The sequence below is a fragment of the Phyllostomus discolor genome, chromosome 1 (genome assembly GCF_004126475.2).
Source record: "Phyllostomus discolor isolate MPI-MPIP mPhyDis1 chromosome 1, mPhyDis1.pri.v3, whole genome shotgun sequence".
Taxonomy (NCBI): Eukaryota; Metazoa; Chordata; class Mammalia; order Chiroptera; family Phyllostomidae; genus Phyllostomus; species Phyllostomus discolor.
In genome coordinates this window covers 46114563-46138177 of record NC_040903.2, presented here as the reverse complement: position 1 = coordinate 46138177, position 23615 = coordinate 46114563, and the positions used below count along the sequence as shown (strand labels likewise).

At 38.1% G+C, this 23615-nt stretch overlaps 1 protein-coding gene, 1 long non-coding RNA gene and 1 pseudogene across 3 annotated transcripts; 2 read left to right on the top strand and 1 right to left on the bottom strand.

The window, feature by feature from the left end:
* Positions 1–5297: 5297 nt before the first annotated feature.
* Positions 5298–7602, top strand: LOC114493200 (annotated as a pseudogene).
* Positions 7603–8743: 1141 nt separating this feature from the next.
* Positions 8744–10894, top strand: LOC118499781. Its single transcript, XR_004902318.1, has 2 exons — positions 8744–9289; positions 9335–10894. It is a non-coding gene; the product is annotated as an uncharacterized LOC118499781 (long non-coding RNA).
* Positions 10895–13458: 2564 nt separating this feature from the next.
* Positions 13459–22208, bottom strand: LOC118499766 (C-X-C motif chemokine 15-like). 2 transcript variants are annotated; one of them, XM_036022045.1, is made up of 4 exons: positions 22035–22203; positions 21247–21376; positions 15857–15940; positions 13459–14265 (listed from the first exon to the last, which is right to left on the bottom strand). In XM_036022045.1, the coding sequence occupies exons 1-4, from the start codon at positions 22093–22095 to the stop codon at positions 14253–14255; spliced, it is 288 nt and encodes a 95-aa protein (XP_035877938.1). In that variant the 5' UTR covers positions 22096–22203; the 3' UTR covers positions 13459–14252. The 2 variants fall into 2 exon arrangements, with proteins under 2 accessions (XP_035877938.1, XP_035877934.1); XM_036022041.1 differs by lacking the exon at positions 13459–14265 and adding an exon at positions 14877–14981 and having other exon boundaries at positions 22035–22208.
* Between the last annotated feature and the right edge of the window lie 1407 nt (positions 22209–23615).

The following is a 23615-nucleotide window of genomic DNA, read 5'->3' as shown; positions in this document are numbered from 1 at the left end:
TGAATGAATGCAAGAGTGCCAGATTCTTAGGTTACATGGAATAGAGTTTTTATTTACTAAAAAACTTTAAACTGGCTTGGTCCCAGGTACTGAAAGAATCTATTTTTTCTCCATTTTCTAGAATCTGGCTTTGGAAACTAGTTAAACTTAATAAAAGCAGTTGTTTGTTCATTTTACATAGCAAGATTACTAACTATCTTCATCTTATTGCATCTCCTGTGGTGACAATAACAGAAACTACCTACTTCATAGGATTGTTGTGGAGATTAAATAGTGATATGTAAGTGTTTGAGAAGCTGGCATATAGCAAATGGTCAATAATTATTATTTATTGCCATTAATACTACAGTTGTTACTTTAAGTTTAGAGTTTCTGTGTATATTTATTTTAAACAGGAATGGGTTACTCTCATTCTGTGTATCTGGCATATGGGGACATTCATTAAATGTTACCGTAGTATTTACTCCATTTGATATAGACTGCTCTGTTCTCACTTTATATGGAGGTCTGGGGCCACAAAAATAACTGCAAGCTGTGAGTAGGCAAAAGTGATATCAATAATTATGGGAAAAATTCAATTTCTCTATTACCCTTAAAATTTGTGTCAAAACATTAAAATCTCTCTTATTATCAATTATAAATGTATAGGGAAATAAAAGTAATGAAACTAAAGCTTATTTAGTATACTGTAATTTTAAATTTTATAAACAGTGAGCATGAACATATTTTATTCTTTGTAAAAAAGCTTTTTAGGAGTAGCTAAAACAGAGCTTGTCTTCTTGTTGTACAACTAATTTTTTTCTACACTGTGGCTGTTAGGTTCCTATCTAAATTTGAATGTGCATTTAACATTTGATCCTTTATCTATCCTCTGGAGTGACTTTAATTAATTAATTATTTAATTTCTGCCTGCATCAATTCCTTTGAGATGTCCTCATCCTTTGCATCACAGCCACTGTCCTCATGGATGTCCATAAATTCACCTTCGCTCAGTTGCTCTGGCTGCATCACTGGAATTTCTGCAAAAGCAACAGTGTCAACATTCCCATGGTCTGCTATTTCTTCTAGAAGTCCATTTATGTTTGACTTTAATTTCATACACAGATTTATCATGTTTCACTTAATTTACAGCACTCTGTACTTTGTTGGCCAATTCCTTCTTTTGATGATCCATTTGGGGAAATAGTACATGTGTTTTTACTACAGGGAAGACAGGGAAGCATCCCAGCTCCCCTTGTGGCTGTCTGTGTGCACACTAATAGCAGGTGTGCAGTGACTAATCACATTGACAGACTTTGTAAGAAGTGCTGTGATTGGTTACTGATCACGATGCAGATCTGTTATTTCCGTAGGGATTTTTACAATTGCTTATAGTTGATGATGGTAGCTTAAACCAGGGAAATAGTAGTGAAAAGCTGAAGGTGGTCAGATTCTACATATTTTTAAAGGTAGATACCTCAGGGTTTCCTGACAAAAATAATATGCAATATGTGAGTAAAGAGAAGTCGAGAAAACCTTCAAAATTTTTGGCCTGAGCAATTGAAAAGATGAAGTTGGTGTTGACCATTTGGGAGAGCAATGTAGGCAGATCAGGGTGTTGTACATGTTAAGTCTGAGACATCTATTAGATATTCAAACAGAGATGTGGAGTAGGAAGTTAGATATACAAGCATGGAGTTCAGGAGAGGGTTCAAGGATGGAGTTATAAGTTTGGGAGTGATAGAGCCATAGATGATATTTAAAGACAGGACACTGGATGAAATCAAGATTTATTCTTTTTCTGTTCCTCTGCTTTTAATTTCCTCTTCTCTTCTCATTCTGCTGTTCCTGTATTTTCTAGAATTAGAACAGTAGTAGAGATTACAGAGAAAGAGAGTAATTTTTTTTCTTTTTACTTAATTGGTGCTTTTGTCGTTCTTTCTGGGTTAATACTGGTTGGTAGCATTATTTTACAGCGGCTGCACATTAATTTTTCATGAGCATGTTGGTTACTTCTCCAAATATTCTTACACAAAATACTCTGCACCATTCTATTCCTTGGTAGAACGGCGGGGGGTGGGGATGCAGACTCCACCTTACTTCTTATGAGACCCTCCCCCTAACTTCTCTCCTCATGGCACTCTACCGCCGCTTCCTTCTGCTGCTGTTTTCTTGATCTAACAGGAGAGCCCTTTGTAATGCCTCTTAAAGATGACTTATGCCATTATAAGTAAAAATTTTTGCATGGTAAAACAGACTGGAAGGAGATATACTAAAATGATGGCAGTAGTTATATTAATATACTTTGACTTAAGTAATTATTTTCTCATCTATTATCTAAAATATCTTATAATGTGGCTAAAGGTCTTTTTCAGTGAAAAACTATAGGCATATAGCATTTTTGTATACAAATGCATATCATATATTTGGTATACAATATACGATATCGTATTGTATATATTTGGTATACGATACAAGTATGTACATGGTCTTTTTGTATAAAATACAAAATATTAAGGTACATAGATGTATTTAGTATGAAAATATTATATTTGGTATTTACTTAATATATACATACACAAACATAAATGTGTATAATAAACACACACACATATACCTATGTTTAAAGTTTAAAGTTACATTTATTCTTCCCAGATGACACTTCCATAATATATTAATCCACTTTAAAACATGAACTACTTTAAAACATTCCAGGTTGAAAGATCTTTTAAATGAGGATTCATTATTCTTAAATATGACATATGTGACCCACTCATTGAGAAGTCTTTGTTCCAGCACTCCAAAACCAGAAACTAGAGGATGTATGTTTAGGAGAGGGGTGGACAGTAGGAGACAGCTTTATTTTTCCTTATCTCAATACATTCCTATTTAGCATATTTTTGGTAGGTAAAGGGAATCCAGCAGGATTTTTTGATAAGATAAAAAGATGACTATAGAAAGTCTTTTGAAAATTGAGTTATCAGGCTTAAGGTGGTTTTCCTGGGAAAAGGAAAACTGTAACTTACTTTCCAACACAACCCTGCCAAACAACAATAAGGCATTATTTAATGTATAATGATGAAGACAATAAGAATAATAGGAATTAAGCTTTGCAAATTGTTCAGATGTATACAAAGATAAATGATATATGCATTTAACCAAAAGGAGTAAAAGGATGAGTTTTAACAATATTTGTATGAAAAATAATAGTAATAACAACCAATAATCACTACCATTTACTAAAAGCTTATTATATGCCAGGTGCTTATGTTAGCACTTTATATGTATCTGTTATAGCAATCTTGTCAGTGGTGGTGTCGGGGTGGCTATTATTTTTCTTCTTATTTTACAGAGGGAGAAACTGAGTCTCAGAGAGGTTTAGTAGTGCTACCAAGGTGCACATGTGCACACACATGCACACATACTTGAATTAAGGGAAAGATATACTCAATTCTTAGACTGAAAGAGTCAATATTATATTATATAAGTTTTGTTCAAATTAACCTAGAATATAAATTACATTACTATATTAATCTATTAATCTATATTAATGTCTATATGTATAGCTTCAATAATACAAATCTTTTCATTCTCATTGGAATTCGGCAAAGCAATCCTGAAGTTCACACGGAAAACAAACACTGGGGAAGATGCCGTGGAGCCACTGAAAACGGAGAGTCACAAGAGGAGGGTGAAGGCCACCAAACACTGAAGACTATAAAGGGATAAAAATTTTTGTTTCTTTCTGTAGTATTTATGCTGCAATTCTACTTTTTAATATGATTAAGGCCACAAATATGTTGATGCCACTCCTAAATAGTCACATAATAATCACCTATATATCTGGTAACATTGCTGTTTTTTTCTTTTAATTTATTTTTATTTAGATAGCATTGGTTTATAACATTATATAGGCTTCAGGTGAATGACATAATGAACTAAATTCACAGAGAGATTAAATATATGCTAAAGAAGGCATTTAAAGCCATCGGGGAAAAAGATGAGCAAATAATGGAGCTGGGAACAAATGGTTAACCATCTGAGAAAAACATAAAGCTAACTGTTATCTGACTCCTTAGACCAAAATGATTTCCAGATGGCTGAAACATCTACATTTTGGAAAAAAATGAATTTTGGAATGGGAAAGTGCTACGGAAACAAAACACAAAGAGATGTCATTAATAAATAATTTCATGAATTAACAATACTGAAAAATAATATCTTTGGTGGGGAAAAACTGAAACAAAATTAAAATACAAATGCAAAGTACAAAATAAATATTTTGTGATTTATTTTGCAGAAAAAATATTTGTTTTGTACATAAATATCTATTACAAATAAATGATAAGACCAATAATCAATAGAAAAAAATTCTCAGAAAGTAAAATATAAGTGGCTGCAAAAAATTGAAAAGAATCCCAACATCTCTCACTAGAGACATCCAAATTTAAACAACAAAATAGTAGTTTTCACCTAGCACTCTGACAAAGATCAAAAAACTTAACATGCAGCATTATCACTAGGATGCTCAGAAATAGGCATTGTCACAGTCTAATAGAGGGAATTTAAATTAGTACAAATTCTTTGGAAAAGTTTTAGCAATTATTATTAAACTGTAAAAAGCACATCTCTTTGACTCAGAAATTTCTGTTCTATGCATTTATCCTACAGATGTACTTGCATAAAATGTACACAAAAATAAATATATAAATATTTACTAAAACTTTATTTATTGTATAAAAAATTGGGAATCACCTAAACATCCATCAGAATAAACTGGTAAACTAACAACGGTACGTATTTGCAATAAAATACCCTACTCCCATCCCATGTCTTGAATGAGTAAGTAAAGAAAGAAAAAAAGGAAGGAAGGAGGGAAGGAGAAGGACTGAAATAAAACCATGCTCCTATTATGTCATAAATATGCTGATGCATGCAAAGAACATTTCTGGGAATATATTGAATTATTGGTAAAAATCATTATTCCTATTGTAAGTTAGACAACTCAGGATTTGAGGTGAAAGGAAAATTTATTTCTTCTTTTTTCTCAAAAAAAAAAAACCAAACCCATATAACTCCTTACATTGTTTGAATTTTTATTATGCAAATGTTCTTTTTTCAATAAATATAACACATGTACCCATTTGATGTTGTAAGTTTTGGCCAATGGGCAAGAAATTGACTTTGGGTGATAAGCACAGATAATGTATCATAGCATTTTACACTTGAAACCTATATGATTTTATTAACCAATGTAACCACAATAAATTCGATTACAAAGGTTCATTGAGGGGGGAAGAGGGTAAGCGGCGAGTAAGATGGAAGATGAGGAGGTTGCTGAGAGCTGGGAGGAGGCAGCAGACAGCGGGGAAACAGACAGTTGGAAAAAAAACTGAAGATCACACAAGAGGAGAGCAGGAAATCCAAATCTCCTCCCCAAGTGCCCATTGTGATTCAGGATGATAGCTTTCCCACACCCGCCCCACCCCCCAGACCCGCATCCTCAAGAGGCCCACCAGCAACGGAGTGGTCAACAGCCCCAACTCCACCAGCAGGCCAGCCCTTCTGGTCAAGTCCCTGGCACAGCGGGAGGCAAAGTACTCAGAAGCTGGTAAGTGAATCCTAGGCAGCACCAGCCCCCAAGGAGGAGCAAGAGAAACCTATCCTCGACAGGCCAACCAGGATCTCCCAACCAGAAGACAGCAGGCAGCCCAATAATGTGGTAAGACAGCCTTTGGGTCCTGATGGGTCACAAGGCTTCAAACAGTGCCAATAAATGCGAGCAAGAGAGGATGCCACTGCTGCCACCGTTATCGCCTCCTGGGTTGTCCAACCATGGGTTGCACTCCTGTGGCAGACAGCCGGACTTGAGCAGAGGGAAGGACCTGATTTACTTGCAAAGCGATCCCCTTTGCTCCGCCCACTGTGACCTTGAACCCCATGCACTGTGACCTCCCTCTTTCCCCCCCTTCCCACTGTGATTGGCATGTCTACAAGGGCTGTCCCAAGTCAATGGAAAGGGAAAGGATCGGGATTAGCGGATTTAAGAGTAGAGAGTCAAGACAGTGCCACTTGGCCACTTGGGGTAAAGCTAGTGGCAGCAATAACAGTTTATCATGTTCATTAATTTGGGATTTTAAAACAAATGAGAACTCCCGTCCACACACCCCCAAGTGCATGTCTTCATCACTTAACAGCAAGTTCCATTTGGAAAATATCCTTTCATTTTGTTCCTATTTTTGTTTATACAAATATTGGATTTTCAGGAAAAAGTGCATGGGAGGGGTTTTAGCAGTTTAATGAATTTTTAATTAAGAAAGGGTAGTTTGGTAGTCTACTTAAAAATGTTTCTGGGAAATTCACTAGAAACATTAACCAGTAGGTTTTGGTGAGCTTAGCTTCTGTATTCCTACTGCCGCCCAGAAAAGGGGCAGGGGTCTGTAGCCCCCAGGACAGTTGAACACCCCATGCCTGTACCTCCCTCCCCCAGCTAAGTCCCAGGGCATCATGGCCCTGCCTGGAGACTGGGCTAGTTCTATAGGCTCAGAGAGCCTGGAGAGGGTGCCAACCCCACCTCTAGTATTTTGGGAGATGGGGAAAGTAAACAGACTTTCCCTTCCCATTCCCCTCAGGGTGGTTCCCTACCAGCCAGGCTTGCTACCTCTAGAAGAGAGCGGGGAGTGAGACTGCACTCCTGAGATTGGAAGGAAGGGATGGGAGACTTGCTCACTATGTTGCTGTCAGCACAAGGAAGCCAGGAGAGAGTCTTGCTCCAGGAGTCAGCTTCCTGCCTAGTGTGTCAGGAGGGTGTCAGAATCAGAAGGGGTCTGTGGAGGGCCATCTCGGTTGATGGCATCAGCTGGGTAACTATAGCTGGTACATCTCCTTTGTGAAATCACTATCTTGGGAACCGACTGTTCTGAATACATATGGGAAAGGACAAGCTGTGCGTTGCAAAGGTTGGTGATAACAGACTAGTTCCCCATAGACCTAGGCTACCCTTCACTCTTTTTCTAGAGTGAGGGCCTGGAATGAAGGCAGTCTCCCCTCTGTCCCTGGAGCCTAGAGACTTGCTTCGGCTCCTTGAGGAGGAAGAGACTGCAAGGGCAGCCGCCCAGAGCAGCTGGGTGTGTGCAGTCTGGCTCCTCTGGGGCTCTGTCTGCTCTCTTCTATTGCACTGTGCCTTATCCCTCAGCCAGCCAGACAGCCTCCCCACTCAGTGAATGAGTTTGGAGTGGCTGGTGTGACGTATTTGTGACTAGAGCAGCTTGTAGTGCCCACGGTGACAAACTAGGTCTCGGGGGCTCACTCCACCTTTGGTTCACCTGGCTCTCGGCCTTGCCCTGTGGGAAGGTAGGCCAGGCTCAGTAAGCCTCATCCCATCACATCTTCCCCTTAGAAGGGCCAGCTGCCCATTGAATCAGCAACTAGTCTATAGTGCAGTCGTACAGCTGTGTGAAGCCAGGAAATCATCTGTGAGTAGTAGCGCTGGAACAGAGCTTCAGTTGGTAAGAACCTACAGGGTGTTGAGTTACGCCCAGAGCCTGGGGGAATTACCCCCAGGAACAGGCGAGGGAGAAGGTTGGCTGCTGTTTTTACAGTTCCACTGCCCTGACCAAGTTTCCTCATTCTAAATGTATAGTGTCCATCCCTCATGTAATGGTGATTTCTAGCCCAAAGTGAGACTGTCCTTTCAGCTGGAGAAAGGTACAGAGGTAGGCCAGGTGGAAGGCCAGAAGTGCAGATTGCCCAGCCATTGGGACACGTGTTCTTGCCCTTCTCACCCTCCCCTAATGGAGCCAGAGGGAAGACTGGCTGATGGGTGGTTGTGGATTGAGGATGTAGTAGGGACTGGTGTTCCCACCTCCCTCTGGCCAAAGATGGGGCTCTGCCCACTGTGTGCCTGTCACCACCCACTAGCAGTCATATCCTTGGTTTCCCAGATGGAGAGGTAGCAGGCAAGTTTTTCATTTTTAAAGAAATGAAAACAGGAAACTATTGGGGGAGGTTGGAGGGGTAATGGGAGAACAGTTTGGATTTTGTGTGTGTGTTGTTTTTTTCTTTTTGGGGGGTAGTTGTCTGAAACTTTCCTTAAGTGCTTTTTTTTAAACTTTTTTTTAAAGTAAGCTGCAGGCTTTGGCTTGGAAAACTGGAGGCTGCTGCCCCTTTATCTGCCTTCATGGTTCTGTCCCCTTCCCCCAGCCCTTCCCTGACCCCATGAGCCAGGCCTCAGACCTCCCAGCTAACTGTTTCCCATGAGCCACTACTCTGTTGTCAGCCTATAACCAAAGGAGCTGGGGGTCTGGGCCTGGTGACCAACCCTTCTCAGCCCACTCAATCAGGGGGTGCTCTCCCCCTGCAGGCAGGAGGCAACATCCTATCTGCTACCATCAGCCCCTTCCAGAGCCCATTGCCCCGCCATGCCCTGTCCTGCCATACCCTGTATGGCAGGGTATCCAGCCATACCCTGCTCTACCCGATCAGGGGATGCTCTGCTCAGGGATGGGCCAGTAGGGCTGCTCTAGCCTCCTGGTAAGCAGAGACTCTGGAAACCTATGGGTTCCTGTTTCCTGGCCACGTGACCCCAAGGGTGCACACGGGCCCCTTGGGTATCTAAACAGAACGGCATGGGAGGGAGGGCCGCACCCCTGCAGTCCTGCTCTGCTGGTCTAGTGGGCAGCTTCCCACCACACCCCACACCGCAGGCTCCTAAGTTGGCAGATTAAGCATTTTATAAATTGTATTTTAAATACATGTTTTAAATTTGTCAAAAAAATTCATTGAACTTTATATGTATCACACACAAAATGCTGTGTGCACATGATACCTCAATTCAAAGGGTAAGCGTATTAATAAGAATAGTAACAAAATCTGCAAAAAAGTAGCAAATTAAATAAAATGATGTGATAGTAGGAGCATGGATATCTTTTTTGACCAGCTTGTCCCAGGAGTATCTTACTTTGAATGACTCCAAGAGATCTGGGTTATAGTTGAGCTTTAACCAATGTGTTTTGAGACAAATCTAAAGAATAACAAATAATTTTCATAAAGGATCTAATTAGTTGTCTTTCTTAATTATTGATTGATCCATCTTGTAGATTAGGGACCCATCTCACCTGGTGAGATTAGCATATGAGAATAATAACTTTGCAGTGAGGGACCAAGAATGACTAAAGTAGGGACATACTGGAGTCATGGAAACTGGTTAGGAGATACAGGGATCTCAGGGATACAGGTAAAAGTCTGAGAAGGCCAGAACTAAGTTGGTGGTAGAAGAAAGAGAGAAGAGGATTACATGAGGGTTGAAAGGGTGGACCCCTTCAGGACCTCAAACCTGGCTGGTTGTGGGGTAGAGGGAGAAATGGCAGGACCTCAAACCTGGCTGGTTGTGGGGTAGAGGGAGAGGGTTAATCTTCAATGGCCTGACTTAGGCAACTGGATGAACTGTCATGTAAAAAAATATGGAAACAGTGGAACAGTAGATTTGGTGAAGATAATGAATGTACCTCCTTCTTGAGCTCCATAGCCCATGGGATTGAGCATAGTCAGGAACAAATGTGTGTGCTTCAGGTGGGGCGTGGTGGTGAGAGGTTGGGAGACAATTCTTTTCAGCAGTGACAATTATTGAGCCTCAAAAGAAGAGAAAAATCTCCACATGAATGATGAATTCTGGAAGGAGATTTGGCTAAATTTAAAAGATAACATTTTTGTTTTTGCCAAGAAGAAACTGCAGAAGACAGGCATTGGTCCTGACTAAGATTAAAGCACCAGATGACCAGTGAAGGGCGGCTGGTAGAGCTGGCAAAGAGTAGCAGTCAGGATGTCTTAGCCTGATGAATTACCACGTCATGGGAAAGAAATGCACCTCACTCAGAAATACACAGAGGGTCTCTTTCTGGAAGTTCTATGCCTCAGCACTCCACAGAGGCTGGGTGCAACCAGGGTGGAGCTGGCTAGAGCGGCAGCAGTGGAAGAAAATGGAGACAACAATCTTGGCATCACACCTTGTTTCTGCCATTAGCTGGTGTTATGATCCTTGACAAGTCATTTAAATTTGTGTTACCTTAATCCTCTGTGAAAAAAGGGTAAAATGTGAAGCAATTGTAATTTTGACAGCCTGTACAGTCAAGGAGAAAATGCACCAGATTTTGAGGGGTGTGGAGGGCTCCATGGAGGAGGTGGTATAAAAACTAAAATCATTTTTCAGATCTTAGTTCCTTTAAGTGTTCGGTTAGCTGAAGGAAAGGTAAGAAAGCAGCGTGAGGGGAACAGGTCCAAGTAGAGGAAACAGTATGAATAAAAGCTTTAAGCCAAGAAATAGAATAATACCTTCAGGAAGACTATTAAGTAATAGGATATGACTTCTAGAGCATAAATAGGTGAAAGAAATGTACTTCTTCAGTCCCTGCAATCATCCTTTAAAGTAGATATTAATGTTCACATATAAAAGAAGAAACTGAAATTCAGAACGGTTACTTGGTTGAAATCACATATCTTATAAGTAGACAAACTAGTGGGGTCTGTGTGCTCCAAATCATGTTTTAACTATTGATTTTATCAATTCCCTACATTAATATATTTAGATGGGTGAGTGGGTACAGTAGTAATGAAAGCATACTTTTCTCAATGTATCTGGCAGGTTACATTTTGAAAGCCTCAACCTAAACAAACAAACAAAAATTACAGTGAAAAACAAATGTAATATGTGTGGGTTATTAGCTATATAATGTTTGAACCAGAAACATAAGGAAGCAAAATTTGCTTGTCAAAACAGTCAAAGAGATCAATGAGTCACTAACCCTTGTTTTGTCTTAGTAATTTATGATATCCTTTAGAAACTGTCTCATATTAAAGCATAATTAACACAGATAAGATTTGGTAGCCCTGATTATTTATTACAAATGTACAAAAAAAACAAAGCAATATGATTTTCTTCTACAACTAATTCACCAAGAGCAATTCCATCTTAGCAAAACCATGTATATATTTCTGGAGGCCAGCTTCAGATAAGACCGATTTTTGAGTTCACTTTTTGGAGCGTTGGCCACATAGTAGGTCATGCTTATTCATTCCATGGTCTTTTGTTTGTATTTTGGCTCTTGTCAGTTGACTAAAATGTAGTTGGGTACGAATTTTATTTTTCTGCCCTGCTTAGATTCTACTGGGCTTCCTGAGTATGGGCGTTTCATTGCAATCGTTAACATTTCAAATATTAATTACCTCTTGCCCGTTCTCTTTCTCTTCACTGTCTGAACTCCTTTGAGAGATAAGTTGGATATTCTTATACTAACTAGTCTTGAAGTCTCTTAACTTCCTTTTTGTATCATCTGTATTTTTATCTCTGCTGCATCCTGGATGCATTTAAAAGCAACTGTGGATTAGATTCAGCTGTAGAGACTTTTCAGGGGGAAAATTGTTTTTTTTTCCCCAATCATTGTTTGTATTGAGGCAGACATGTTTCCTTATCACAAACCTATGATTTTTATTGAAGGTTCTGATTTTATGCAACGATCTTTGTTACAACTCTATCTTACCAAAATGCACAATCATGTCATCTGTCCTAATGTAAGATTAAAATGTCAACATCTAGGTTATTGATCACACTACCTCCAGTCCTCACCCTGCACAACTTAACTCACTTATCTATGAAATGTCCTCTCTTCTATCTCTTTCATTTTCAAAGGGCCTTGGGGAAGATCCTGAAGGATTCCCCCCCCCCCCCACTTTCTGGAGAATTAAGCTATTCATCTGAAAAGACTTATATTTTATCTCATCTAGTATTTCTAGGTGATTTGTAGTATAAGGGTTTCTAGATTATTTTGTCCAAACAAACAAGCAAAATGTTTTAATTAATAAAAAAGCACCTTCTGGAACCTGAAGTACCGTACTCATTTAAACTTCCCTTAGTTTTGAGAAGAGTGCTCTCAGAGTTGTAGAGAGGCCCCTGAGTACTCTTCCAGCTACTCTGGAAATCGCCTGCCTAGCCCTGGGGTGGCTCCTGGTGGCCGTGTCTCGGTAGTGTGTTTACAGGTGTCTAAACCAGAAGTGGTTGCATGACTCAATTGTGTTAACTGGATAGTTTCCTCTTGAAATGTGGAATTTTGTATTTTAAAATACTCTGAAACATCTACTTGTGGTTCCAAGATAGTTCTTTTATTAAGTTCAACCTTAGAGCTAATAGTTAGTGTGCAGCTGAATAACATAATTATTATTTTTGCCATGATCCACAGCAATAAAACTTGCCACCTGCTTCAGTGACTTGGTCTGTATATTTTGGATAAGACAATGTGAACAGGTACCATAAAACTGGCTTTATAACAATGGCAACACTTTATAATATTTTATGCTAACTTCCAAAGCAGCTTTAATTTATTATCTCCTTTTAGCAATCCTACAAGGGATAGAGATACCTTGGTTAGTATTGTTTTTCCATGTGTTCGTATTCACAACTGAGTATAGAGATGTTTGGATACTTGCTCAGAATCATACAGCCCAAATCTTTTCTTGCCTAGGGCTCTATTTCAGCTTAGCTGGCTTTGTTTTCCCCCTTGCATATGCAGATGCATGTATGCAGTGATAGAACCCTGTGGAGGCACCTGCCCAATTCATTCATTAAAAAGCTCTCACTTCTCTGGAAAATGTTTCTGCATTCTACAGCAGTGGGTCCCAGGTAGCCTTGTTAGCACCATGTAACCATGGTCCCTTGGCCACAGTTGATTGGACCTGTGTGGATACCTTAATTATTATGGCCAATAAGGTCTTCTATCCTAAGAGTTGGAAATTGAACCTTAGGGAAAGCAACATTCATGGACAACTTGCTATAGAGATTAGGAGAGCAGAAAGAAAGGGGGGGAAAACTTGAGCCAGCAGAGAGAGGCAAAGACATAACAGATGTTAAGAAAATTTCTGAGGGTTCTAGTGCTTATGTGCTGAATCCATTTCTGCTACATAGTCAATATCTGTGTCCCTCCAAAGTTCATATGTTAAATCCTAATCTCTTTGTGATGGTATGTGAAAGTGGGGCCTTTGGAAAGAAATTAAGTCATAGAGTGGAACTCTCATGAATAATATTGGTGTCCTTAAAAGGAAAAACAAGAGAGCTAGCTCTCTCTTTTTCCACCACAAGAAGACAGCAAGAAGATGGACAGGAAGAAGACCTTCACCAGAAACCTGACCACACTGGCACTCTGACCTCAGATTTCCAGCTTCCAGACTGTGAGAAATAAATGTTTGTTGTTTAAGCCACCCAGTCCATGATGATTTGTTATAGTAACCCTAAATAACAAAGACAGTTTCTGAAGAAGCATTCTTATTCATTGACTTCATGAAAATATCACTCATCCGCTTACACATTTCTCTTGAAACAGTAAGAAAAAATTATGGTTTTTGACTTAATATGGTGTCACATATGCAGAAATTTTAAGAAGTTCAATAATTAGACCATTATTTTAACTCTGTGTTTCCCATCTCTTCCTTCCGTGATCTTTCCTGGGTCTTGGTGGTCATGAATTTCATCCCCCTCCTCCTTACATTTCCTAGGGTGGATCACTTCTACTCTTGGCTGATGTTATCTATTAAGCTTGCTTAATTTAAAAGTGAATTGTCAAAAGTTAAGGAAATTTTATGTAAAGCTGTATGACATCTCATTTTCTTCTTAATGAAGTCTATTTTAGATCTTATAATGAATGAAAAATTCCTCTAAAAGAAGTATTTTAGTTTTGAACACTGTAGATAAGTAATCTTACTTTATACTGAGATCCAAAGTTGTGGGTGACTACAATGGGGTGGAGGTTAAGATCTTTGGGGCTCAAAAGGTTGAGCATTGAGACTGGAGTGTTGATAAATTAATTGTAAAAAACTTACTGATGTTATTAAGGTTGATATCAAAAGATGGGGTAGAGAGAAAACCAGTAGTAAAATGCCAGAGTTAGCTAGGAAATTAAGTGGACCAAAGGGTTGTAGGGGAGCTGTGTGGAGAGGTAAAATATTGAGCCTAGCAGAGAAACCTTGTACCAACTCTATGAGTTTTGGGGACTACCTTTCCTGCATAACAGAAATTACATGGCCTTTCCTTCCATTATTCTCCTGTCACATAGCCAATCACCTGATTGAAAACAACCTTTAGGTCTGCAGCATAGAGAAGGCAGTTCATTATAGTCCTAAATTGGCATAAATTGGTGCGAGTTTAAAGAAAATTCTGAAGGATGTCCAAGCTCACGATGAAACCAAGGGCTCTTGATATCCATGGGATATGATGCTCCTTGTGCTGACCATCAGTTAGAGGTTCTATAATATAAGCAGAGTGACGTGTCACTATACAGACATACAGGATGACTCATGTGTAGTCGTTTGTAAGAAAAAACATAAAGAAAAAAGTCCATGTATTTGGTAGATTGAAAATTAATAATGGCCACAATTAGATACTTTATGTGTATTATCTCCATTTCTCCCATGATAGCTCAAAATAAGAACAAAATTAAAGTATGTAAATCCCCAGTGTTAAGTGAATTATCCAGAATGACACAACTTACAGCTGGTGGATCTGGAACACTGAACCCTGGCTACAGGATCAAAAAGCTCAAGGTCCTCCCCCCTTAGCAGTTGACATCATTCAACTACTAAGAGGACCCTCAGGTGAATCATAAGCTTCACAAACCCTTAATTTGTTTTCCATTTTATTTTTCAATTTTAAAATGACAAAATTTAGGCTGTTTTTCATCATGATCAATCACCTCTTTCTTTATGCCACTGCTATGACTTAAAAATCTAAAAAAGCAAAACAAAACAAAACAAGGAAGGGCAGGGGGTGGGCTGGGATGGAGGTAAAGGCAGAAAACTGTATTTGAACAACAATTAAAATTTAAAAAAATAATAAACTTCAAAAAAACCGAACTTTTTTTCATAAATTAATCCAAATGCGCTCTGATCATCACCTGCCAGTCCCCATGACACCTGCTCCGACCATCAGTTTGCAAATTCCACTTGGGGTTTCGTTTCTAGAACTGCTGTCAGAAATACATTTTTTTCAAAGGGGGGAATTTTTTTCTCTTATATTTCTTTTATCAAATTGGTCTATCATCTGCCTAGCTGGGCTGCATAAGACAGCTTCTAATAATTTCCAATCACTTTCACATTCAAGGAGGGTATTTGGGTATTATGTTAAATAGAAGGTGTGGAGTAGTGGCTCTTAAACTTGAGCATGCATCAGAATCACCTAGAGAGCTTGTTAAAATAGACTGTAGGCTGGAGAGTATTATGCTATGTGAAATAAGCCAGGTAATGAAAGACAAATACCATATGATCTCACCTATAAGTGGAACCTAATCAACAAAACAAACAAGTGAGCAAAATAGAACCAGAGACATGGAAATAAAGAACTGACAGTAACCAGAGGGGAGGGAGGAAGAGGATAACAAGGTAAAAAAGGGGAAGGGTCAAATGAAGGAACATGTATAAAGGACCCAAGGACAAAGACAAGTGTGTGTGGGGGGGGCTAGGGAGGAGTGTGGGTTGGGATTAGGACTGAATGTGGGAAGTGGGGGGTGGGTAGGGCAGGGGAGAGTAATGGGGGAAAAATGGGGACAACTGTAACTGAACAACAATAAGAAATAGACTGTTTGGCCCAACCTCAGAGTTTCTGATCCCGTAGGTTGGAGATAAGAGCTAAGAATTTGCATCTCTAACAAATTGTCAGGTGACACTTATGTTGCTGGTCTAGGGACCACACTTTTGGATTCTGTAGTATAGACTTATTCTAATCTTATTGTAATTTTATTCTAATGTATAGAAGAGCTTGTATGTTTTCTAAATACATATTTAATTAAAAGAAAATAGAGAGCATGGATATGAATGAGGGTATCCCTGGTATTAATTGTACCTGTCTAAAATCTTTTTGATAATGGTCTTCACCCATTCAGCTTCAGGATCCAAACAAACTAATTTTCCACTTTTCAGTGTGACTCTGGAAAGAAAAGAGTGTTTTATTTAAATAATAACTGTACTCAATAATGCTTTAAATTTATTCATTAGAATATCTGCAAAAGTTAATGCATATGTTTAAAATAAGCACACAATTTTCTCAAAATATATTAATCATATTATTAGAATATGACTTTTAATCACATCAGTATGTACAACTAAATTACTTTTAATCAACTGAAATAGTATCTTTTCATAGAGATTTTTTAGATATGAATTAATCAGCAAACATTTATTGGTTTTAGGATGTACAAGGTACGGAGCTAAACTCTGGAAAATCTGCATAAATATAATACCTTCTAGGCTGCCAGTCATCAACCCCTTACTGTGTATTTTACAATTATATATATGTTAATTTTTTTAGTTTTTAGTCTCACAATAAGTCTCCTTTATTGCTGGAAGAGACAGAACATACTTTGCTTATTTGGCTTATTTAAATTAATTCTGTAGTTTTCAACTGCACTTTACAGAACCACAAAGCTTGACTCCCTTGAAGTTCATCACATGAAGAACAGATCATCTTACTACACTGAGCGTTTAAGTAAATAACACAATTTAATACTCAATTATAAAAACATAATGATGATAATATAATAGTAGCTCCTTAGCAAATTACCAATACAAAGATAGCCACAAAGCATCATGAAGAGTGGTAAAAACTTGGAAGTATTCCCTTTGAATGCGGAAACAAGACAGGGTGCCTACTACTATCATGGCCATTTCTGCCAAGCTAGAAAGGCAAATAAAAAGTACAAGTTTTTTCAAAAGAGGAAAATTAAATTGTCATTAATCCCAAAAGATGTGACTACCCAAGTAAACAGTTGATGTTTTTTAATAATAAGAATAAAAGGTTTTTGTAGAGAAAAATCGTAAAACTTTGAAGACATTATAAAAGACCCCCATAAATGGGGGCTACCCTATGTTCTTGAAATAGAAAGCTCAGACTCATGAAGATATAAATAATTTGCAAATTAATCTATAATTTCAAAGAAATTATACTCACAATTATACACAATTTGCACTTAATTAGTGCAAATTTGCAAGCTGCTTCTGAGATTGATGAGGAAGAGCAAAAGTCCAAGAAAAGAAGAGCCACTCTGAAGAAGATGGGGGAATTTTCCTTTCCTGATGTTAAGAATTACTATAAAGTATTAATAATAAAGATGATGTACAAGTATAGACAAATCAATTAATGAGACAATAAAGAGGTCAGAACCACCCTTACACACTAGGAGAACTCAACTTATAGCAGAAGTAGCATTGTAGATCAGTGGGCAAATGATGATATTTTAATAAATAGTGTTGGAACTATTGATAAACTATATAGAATATAAAACTTTGATAATTTCATCACATCATATACAAAAATCAATTCTGGGTTTGTTAAATTTTTAAATACCCCCCAAACTGTAAAAATTTTAGAAGAAAGAAACAGAAGTATATTTTTATAAACTCTGTGACAGGAAGTTTTTTTGAGACAAAATACTAAATCTGCTAACCAGAAAAGAGCATATTGTTAAATGTACATTTATGTTAATTAAGAAAATTCCATATGAAGAATGAACCTATGAATCCCAAAATGAAAAGAGAGTTTTTTTAATATAAATATCTGACACAGGATTAATATCCAGACTACGTAAAGAAAACCTGTGAGTCAATGGAGGAAACGATAATATCCAAACAGCAAAAGTAGCAAAGAAGTTGATAGTAATTTCACGGACACAAATGCACAAAATATATGAAAAATTTTTCAACCTCATTAATAATAGATACATGTTAATGGGAAAATAAAAGATAGCAATTTCTACCCATCAAATTGCCAGAACCAGTTATTGGCCAGTATGTGATGCACCAGATGATTAAATGCAGGAAAGTGTGTCAGCTGTAATAGTATGGCAATACCTAGTAAGGTTGAAGATGTGAACACCCTAAACCCAGCAATAGTTTTCAGATATTCTCATATACATGAATCAGGAGATATAAAATGTGGATAATAGGAAAAACCTGGAAAAACCCCAAATGTGCACCAATTGTGGATTGGATAAAAGAATTTTGTATTTATCGATTTAATATTCCTACAATGAATATCACTGACATTGAATTAACTACATCTAAGCACATCAAAATGTGTGTATTGAAGAATATAATATTGAATAATAGAAGCAAGTCACAAAAAAAAATACATTTGGTGTGATTTCTTTGACCTAAACTTCAAAAGCAGCCTTAGTCCATTTCCGCTCCTATTACAAAAGTATTGACTTAAACAACAAATATTTGTTTTATTTCTCACAATTCTGGAGGTTGGGAAGTTCAAGGTCAAAGTTCAGGCACTTTTAGTGTCTGGTGAAAATCTACTTTCTAGTTCATGAATGACCATCTTCTTGCTGTGTCCTCCCACTGTGGCAGGGTAAAAGAGCTGTCTATGGTCTCTTTTGTAAGGGTTCTAATCCCATTCATGAGGGTTCCACCTCCATGACCTAACCACCTTCCAAAGGCTCCTAATATCACCACATTAGGGGTTAGGATTTCAACATACTAATGTGGGGTGTGGGAACACATTCAGTCCATAACACAGACAAAATAAATAGTAATTGTTTTAGGTTTTTATTTTTAATTTTCTTTTTGATTATTTATTTATTTAGCTGGAGGGGAAGGCAGGGAGAAAGAGAGGGAGAGAAACATCAGTGTGTGGCTGCCTCTCCCACATCCCCCACCAGGGACCTGGCCAACAACCCAGACATGTGCCCTGACTGGGAATCAAACCAGCGACCCTTTGGTTCACAGACCAGTGATCAATCCACTGAGACACACCAGCCACGGCTGTTTTATGTTTTATACACTGGTGTTAAAAAGATTTTTAAATGCAAGAAATATCATAGTTTAAAACAGCAGTTACTTTTTGGCTTGGGGTAAGTATATGATTTGAGAGTTGTATTAGTTTACTATCATAACAATATAACACAGGCTGGGTGCCTTAAAATATAGAAATTTGTTTTCTCACAGTGATGGAGGCTATGGATCAGGATGTTGGCAGATTTGGTTTCTTCTGAGGCCCCTTGCCTTGACTTGCAGATGGCTGTCTTCTGTGTACTCATAAGGCCTTTTCTCCCTGTACACACATTTCTGGTGTTTCTTCATCTTCTTAAAAGGACACCAGTCATATTGAATTAGGTTCCATCTTTATGACCCCACTTAAACTTAATTTTTGAAAAGCTCTACCTCCAAACAGTCATATTCTGAGGTATTGAAGATTAGGACTTCAACATAAAAATTTGCAAAGGACAAAATTCAGCCCATAACATGAGATCACATGTGGATCTTTTATATGTAATAATTATGTTCTAGATTTTTGCCTGCGTGGCAAGTGAGTGGGGTATTGTTACTCTTTAAACTTTATAGATATGTATTCATACACTCTTTTGCATCTATGCTTAAGTAGAATCCTAAGAAGGCCCACTGAGTTTCTCTCCCTAATTGCCAGGAAGGTGAGCTCGACGGGATATCAAACCCACAACTATGTCACATTACATACCAAAAGGGATCTTGCAGATATAGTTAAGGTTTCTACGCAGTTGACTGAATTAAAACAAAGTGTGATTATTCAGGTGGGCCTAATGCATGGTCCCTAAAAGCAGGGAGTTGTCTCTGCAGAAGTGAGAGAGATTAGAAGCATGAGACACATTCAAGAGACAGATTTGAAAGCAGCTTCTGGGAGCTGAGAGCAACCCTGGACCAAGAATAGGGACACTTAGTCCTACAACTTCAAGGAGCTGAAATCAGCCAACCACATAAATAATCCTATACATGGATTCCCACCCAGAGCCTCCACATGGGACTTCAGCCCTGCTGACACCTTGACTTTAGCCCCTTATGAAACCCTAAGAGTTCTCACAACAACAAAAAAACATGATAATTGTGTGACATGGTAGAGGTGAAGCCACTTGGACTGCTGACCTACAGAACAATGAGATAATAAATAGATTTATTTTAAGTCACCAAGTCATGGCAAAGTGTTACTAAGCAAAGAACAACTAAAACAGTATGCATGGTATAGTTCACAATAAAAAAAAGTTTTGATAAAATACAGAAGTGTTTCCCACAGGCGCTAAGCTCTGTAATTGTAGGCTGATACTTCAGAAAGGTTGTCAAGCTGACCTCCAGAGCCATTAGACCATATTGGACTTGTTGTGTGTTTCAACGTGTAACGGAGAGATTTTCAAACAGTCAAGATTATCCATGTATCCTTACAGAAGACCATGTATCTTTGCTTATTGTTCATGTTCATGGACTTCAACATCCACTTAGAAGAATTCATATCCTAATCATGTTCCCACTAGAGAGCCTTTTATTTCTGGAGCAGGTACATGATTTTTTTAGAAATGAGAGCATAAACACTGGGCAATTATCTCCCCACACTGTGCAGGGATAACGTTCAGAGCCTGGTCTCCTATACTCTCAATTTAGTACATTTGTCAGTGCATGCCCACTTTGAAAAGCACAGTACTACAAAATACCCAAATAGACATTCTTTCCAAAGATATACACATGGTCCACAGACATGAGAAAGTGTTCAATATCTCTCATCATTAGAGAAATGCAAATGAAAACCCCAGTGAGGTACCCCTTCACACCTGCTAGAGTGGCTGTCATCAAGGAGATGAGAGAAAACAAGTGCCGGCGAGGATGTGGGGAAAGGAACCCTGTGTTCTGCTGGTGGGAATATAAGTTGGCACAGCCACTATGGAGAACAGGGTGGAGGATCTTCAAAATGTTAAAAGTAAAACTACATGTGATTTGGCAATTCCACTTCTGGAAATATATCAAAAGGAGGAAAAAACCCACTATACTTGGGTAACTGCTCTACCATGTTCATATCAGCATTATTTCCAATAGCCAAGACACAGAGACAACCTAAGTGTCCACTGATGGATGAATATATAAAGAAGATGTGAGGTTATAGATAGACAGATAAATGTTTCAGATGTATGTGAATTCTTAAGATTTACTCTCTTAAGTCAGAAACACAAGAAGAATACATTTTTTCTTTTTTTACTTTCTCTTTTTATTACATCTATATGTAACTATATGTATTTGATTGTATCTATATGAATTGATGGACACTAAACTTATTGCAATAATCTTTTCACAATATACCATCTCAAACCATAATGTTGTGCACCTTAAATGTATGATGTATATCACTTATATCTCAAAACAACTGGGGAAAAGTTAAAAAAAGGAAAGTCTGGTATTAGAGGCTTCTATTCTCCCCATATCTTCACTACTTACATAATTTCTTTTCTGCTGCAGGAGGCACCTTCAAGGATCAGCTGAACTTTTGAGATGAATTTGACAGGAATAAAAGAAGAATGGGTCTGAATACACTGACATCGCAACTCTTGGCTCTCACAGGGATCAGCTGTTGGAGAAAAGCAAAACAAAACCCTAAGTAAGAACAAAGATAGCCATGATGCTTAATTCTTTACCTGAAATTTGAAATCAATGCAGCAGGGTAGTCAACACACAAAATAAGTACTGATAGAAATATCTAGGGAGACAATCATACAGCTAATCATCTGCTGTGCTGCTGACCAATGAACATTTATTGGGCATCTACTATGTTTGAGAAACTGGTAATTACACTAGATCAATAATTCATTGCTTAAAAATATAAAAAACTTATTTAATAGTAAAGTCAACTTGATTTCCTTCTATGAAGAGATGTAAACATAAGGATTTTGTGTGAATTCTATTATTTAAAGGTAGTGATTTCTATTTGCCTACCATCATTAAATGAACATCCTAAACCTATTTGCAGTAATGTTCTTGCTGTCATCTCTAATAAGAAAAACACAGACCATTAGGTCATATATTTCTAGGAAGTTAAACAGATTTTTAAAAATTAAGTTAATTGAATAAATTTCATGACACTCTGAAACCTAAATATACATTCTGCTTAGGAATTGATTTCAGTTTCTACATTTTGCCTGATGCCAAACACAATCTCTTAGATCTGATATTGTCTCTGAAGTTTTCTACTGCCTAGACAGAAAGGACAAAAGACACGATTGGCTTACCAAAGATACCCAGGACAAGGACCGCCAGAAGTAGGTATGTTCGTGAGCTCTCAGCAGCCATGTCTGTGCTTGACCTTGATCCTTGTCTAAATGGTGGAATCAACACTACAGCCCCCTTTTATGTGCTCTCTGTAGCCCTGGGAATTTTTTGTGCTTCTTGCATTCTCTCTTTCCATTGAAGAATGAAAGAAGCAATTTCCAAGTGCCACGTTTGCAAAGTGACACTTTGTAAGTGCCACTTACAAGCCAAAAAGGAAGCAGGGTTTGTTTTTCAAGTTTTGTTTAATTTGGGGGTTGGGGTAGGTTGAGGTGAATTTGTTGAGTAGAACAAGGAACCTATTGTTTCTGAAAGTAATGAAACTTTGCAATTGTTAAGGGCTCAGGTCCAGTTGCAGTTAATGGTGACTTGCAGGATGGAATCACAAGAATATCTATATAGGTTTCAAAGGTTATACTTGTACAAAGTAGGAAATTAAGATGCTTTTCCACAGCAAGTACTTGCTTTTGGCTTTTATGCTTATTTGCATAATCCAACTCAGTCATAAAATCACCTACAAACTCTAACTATATGTGCACTATGAATAATCTGCAAAGAAACTGAAGTTCAGACTATACTAACCCTTGTCCTCCAAACAGCAAAGTACAGTTAACTTTTGGTTTGAAGGCAGCAGTTTCAACACACATGAAACTGAATTATCTAACAGGGAACTATGAGCTTCAATTTTTGTTCCTTAAGATATATGAGACCTTAATTATACCATACTTAATACATTTTTTCGCATTAGCAAATCAAACACTAAAGTGTTTGTATTTATTTCCTAGTGCTACCATAACAAAGTACCACAGACTAGGTGGCTTAAAAACAGAAGCTGTCTCACAGTTATAGAGGGTAGAAGTCCAAGATCAAGGTATTGGCAAAGCTGATATGTTCTTAGGGCTGTGAGTGAGACAGGGGGCTGTTTCAAGCCTCTCTCCTCAGTGGTAGATAGTCATCTTCAGCTTGACATGGTGTTCTCACTGTGTACATATGTCTGTCCCTGAATTTCCCTTTTTCATAAGAAGATGAGTCATGTTGGATTAGGACCCACCCAAATGACCTCACTTTCATTTGGTTACATCTGTGAAGACCCTGTTTCCAAATGAGGTACTAGGGGTTAAGACTTTCACTGATGAATTTGGGAGGGGAACATAATTCAACTCATAATAGCATTTAACTGAAGAATTAGTAATAGTCCAAAGATAAACCCAACTTGAATAATACGATACATTTTCCAATTCTCATTGAGCATTTCTTACATGGCAGGGCCCTTAAATACCTGCTGGGAACTAGATATTTAAATACAGGAGACCATTCTGCATGGCATGGGCCCAGCTCCCACTTGGAGATGCATAGGACCCACGCCCATGGATAGGTTCTCCCATGGGGAATCAGGCCTGCATTGTACCTAGACTGCTATGAGATTTGCTTTTGCTAAAACTCCTTTGCCCTGAATTGAGGCAGCAAACATTTACTGCAAAGTAACCTCCTAAAATCCATGCTAAACCTTCCAAGGATGAATGTAACTGGTTCAACCACTTTTC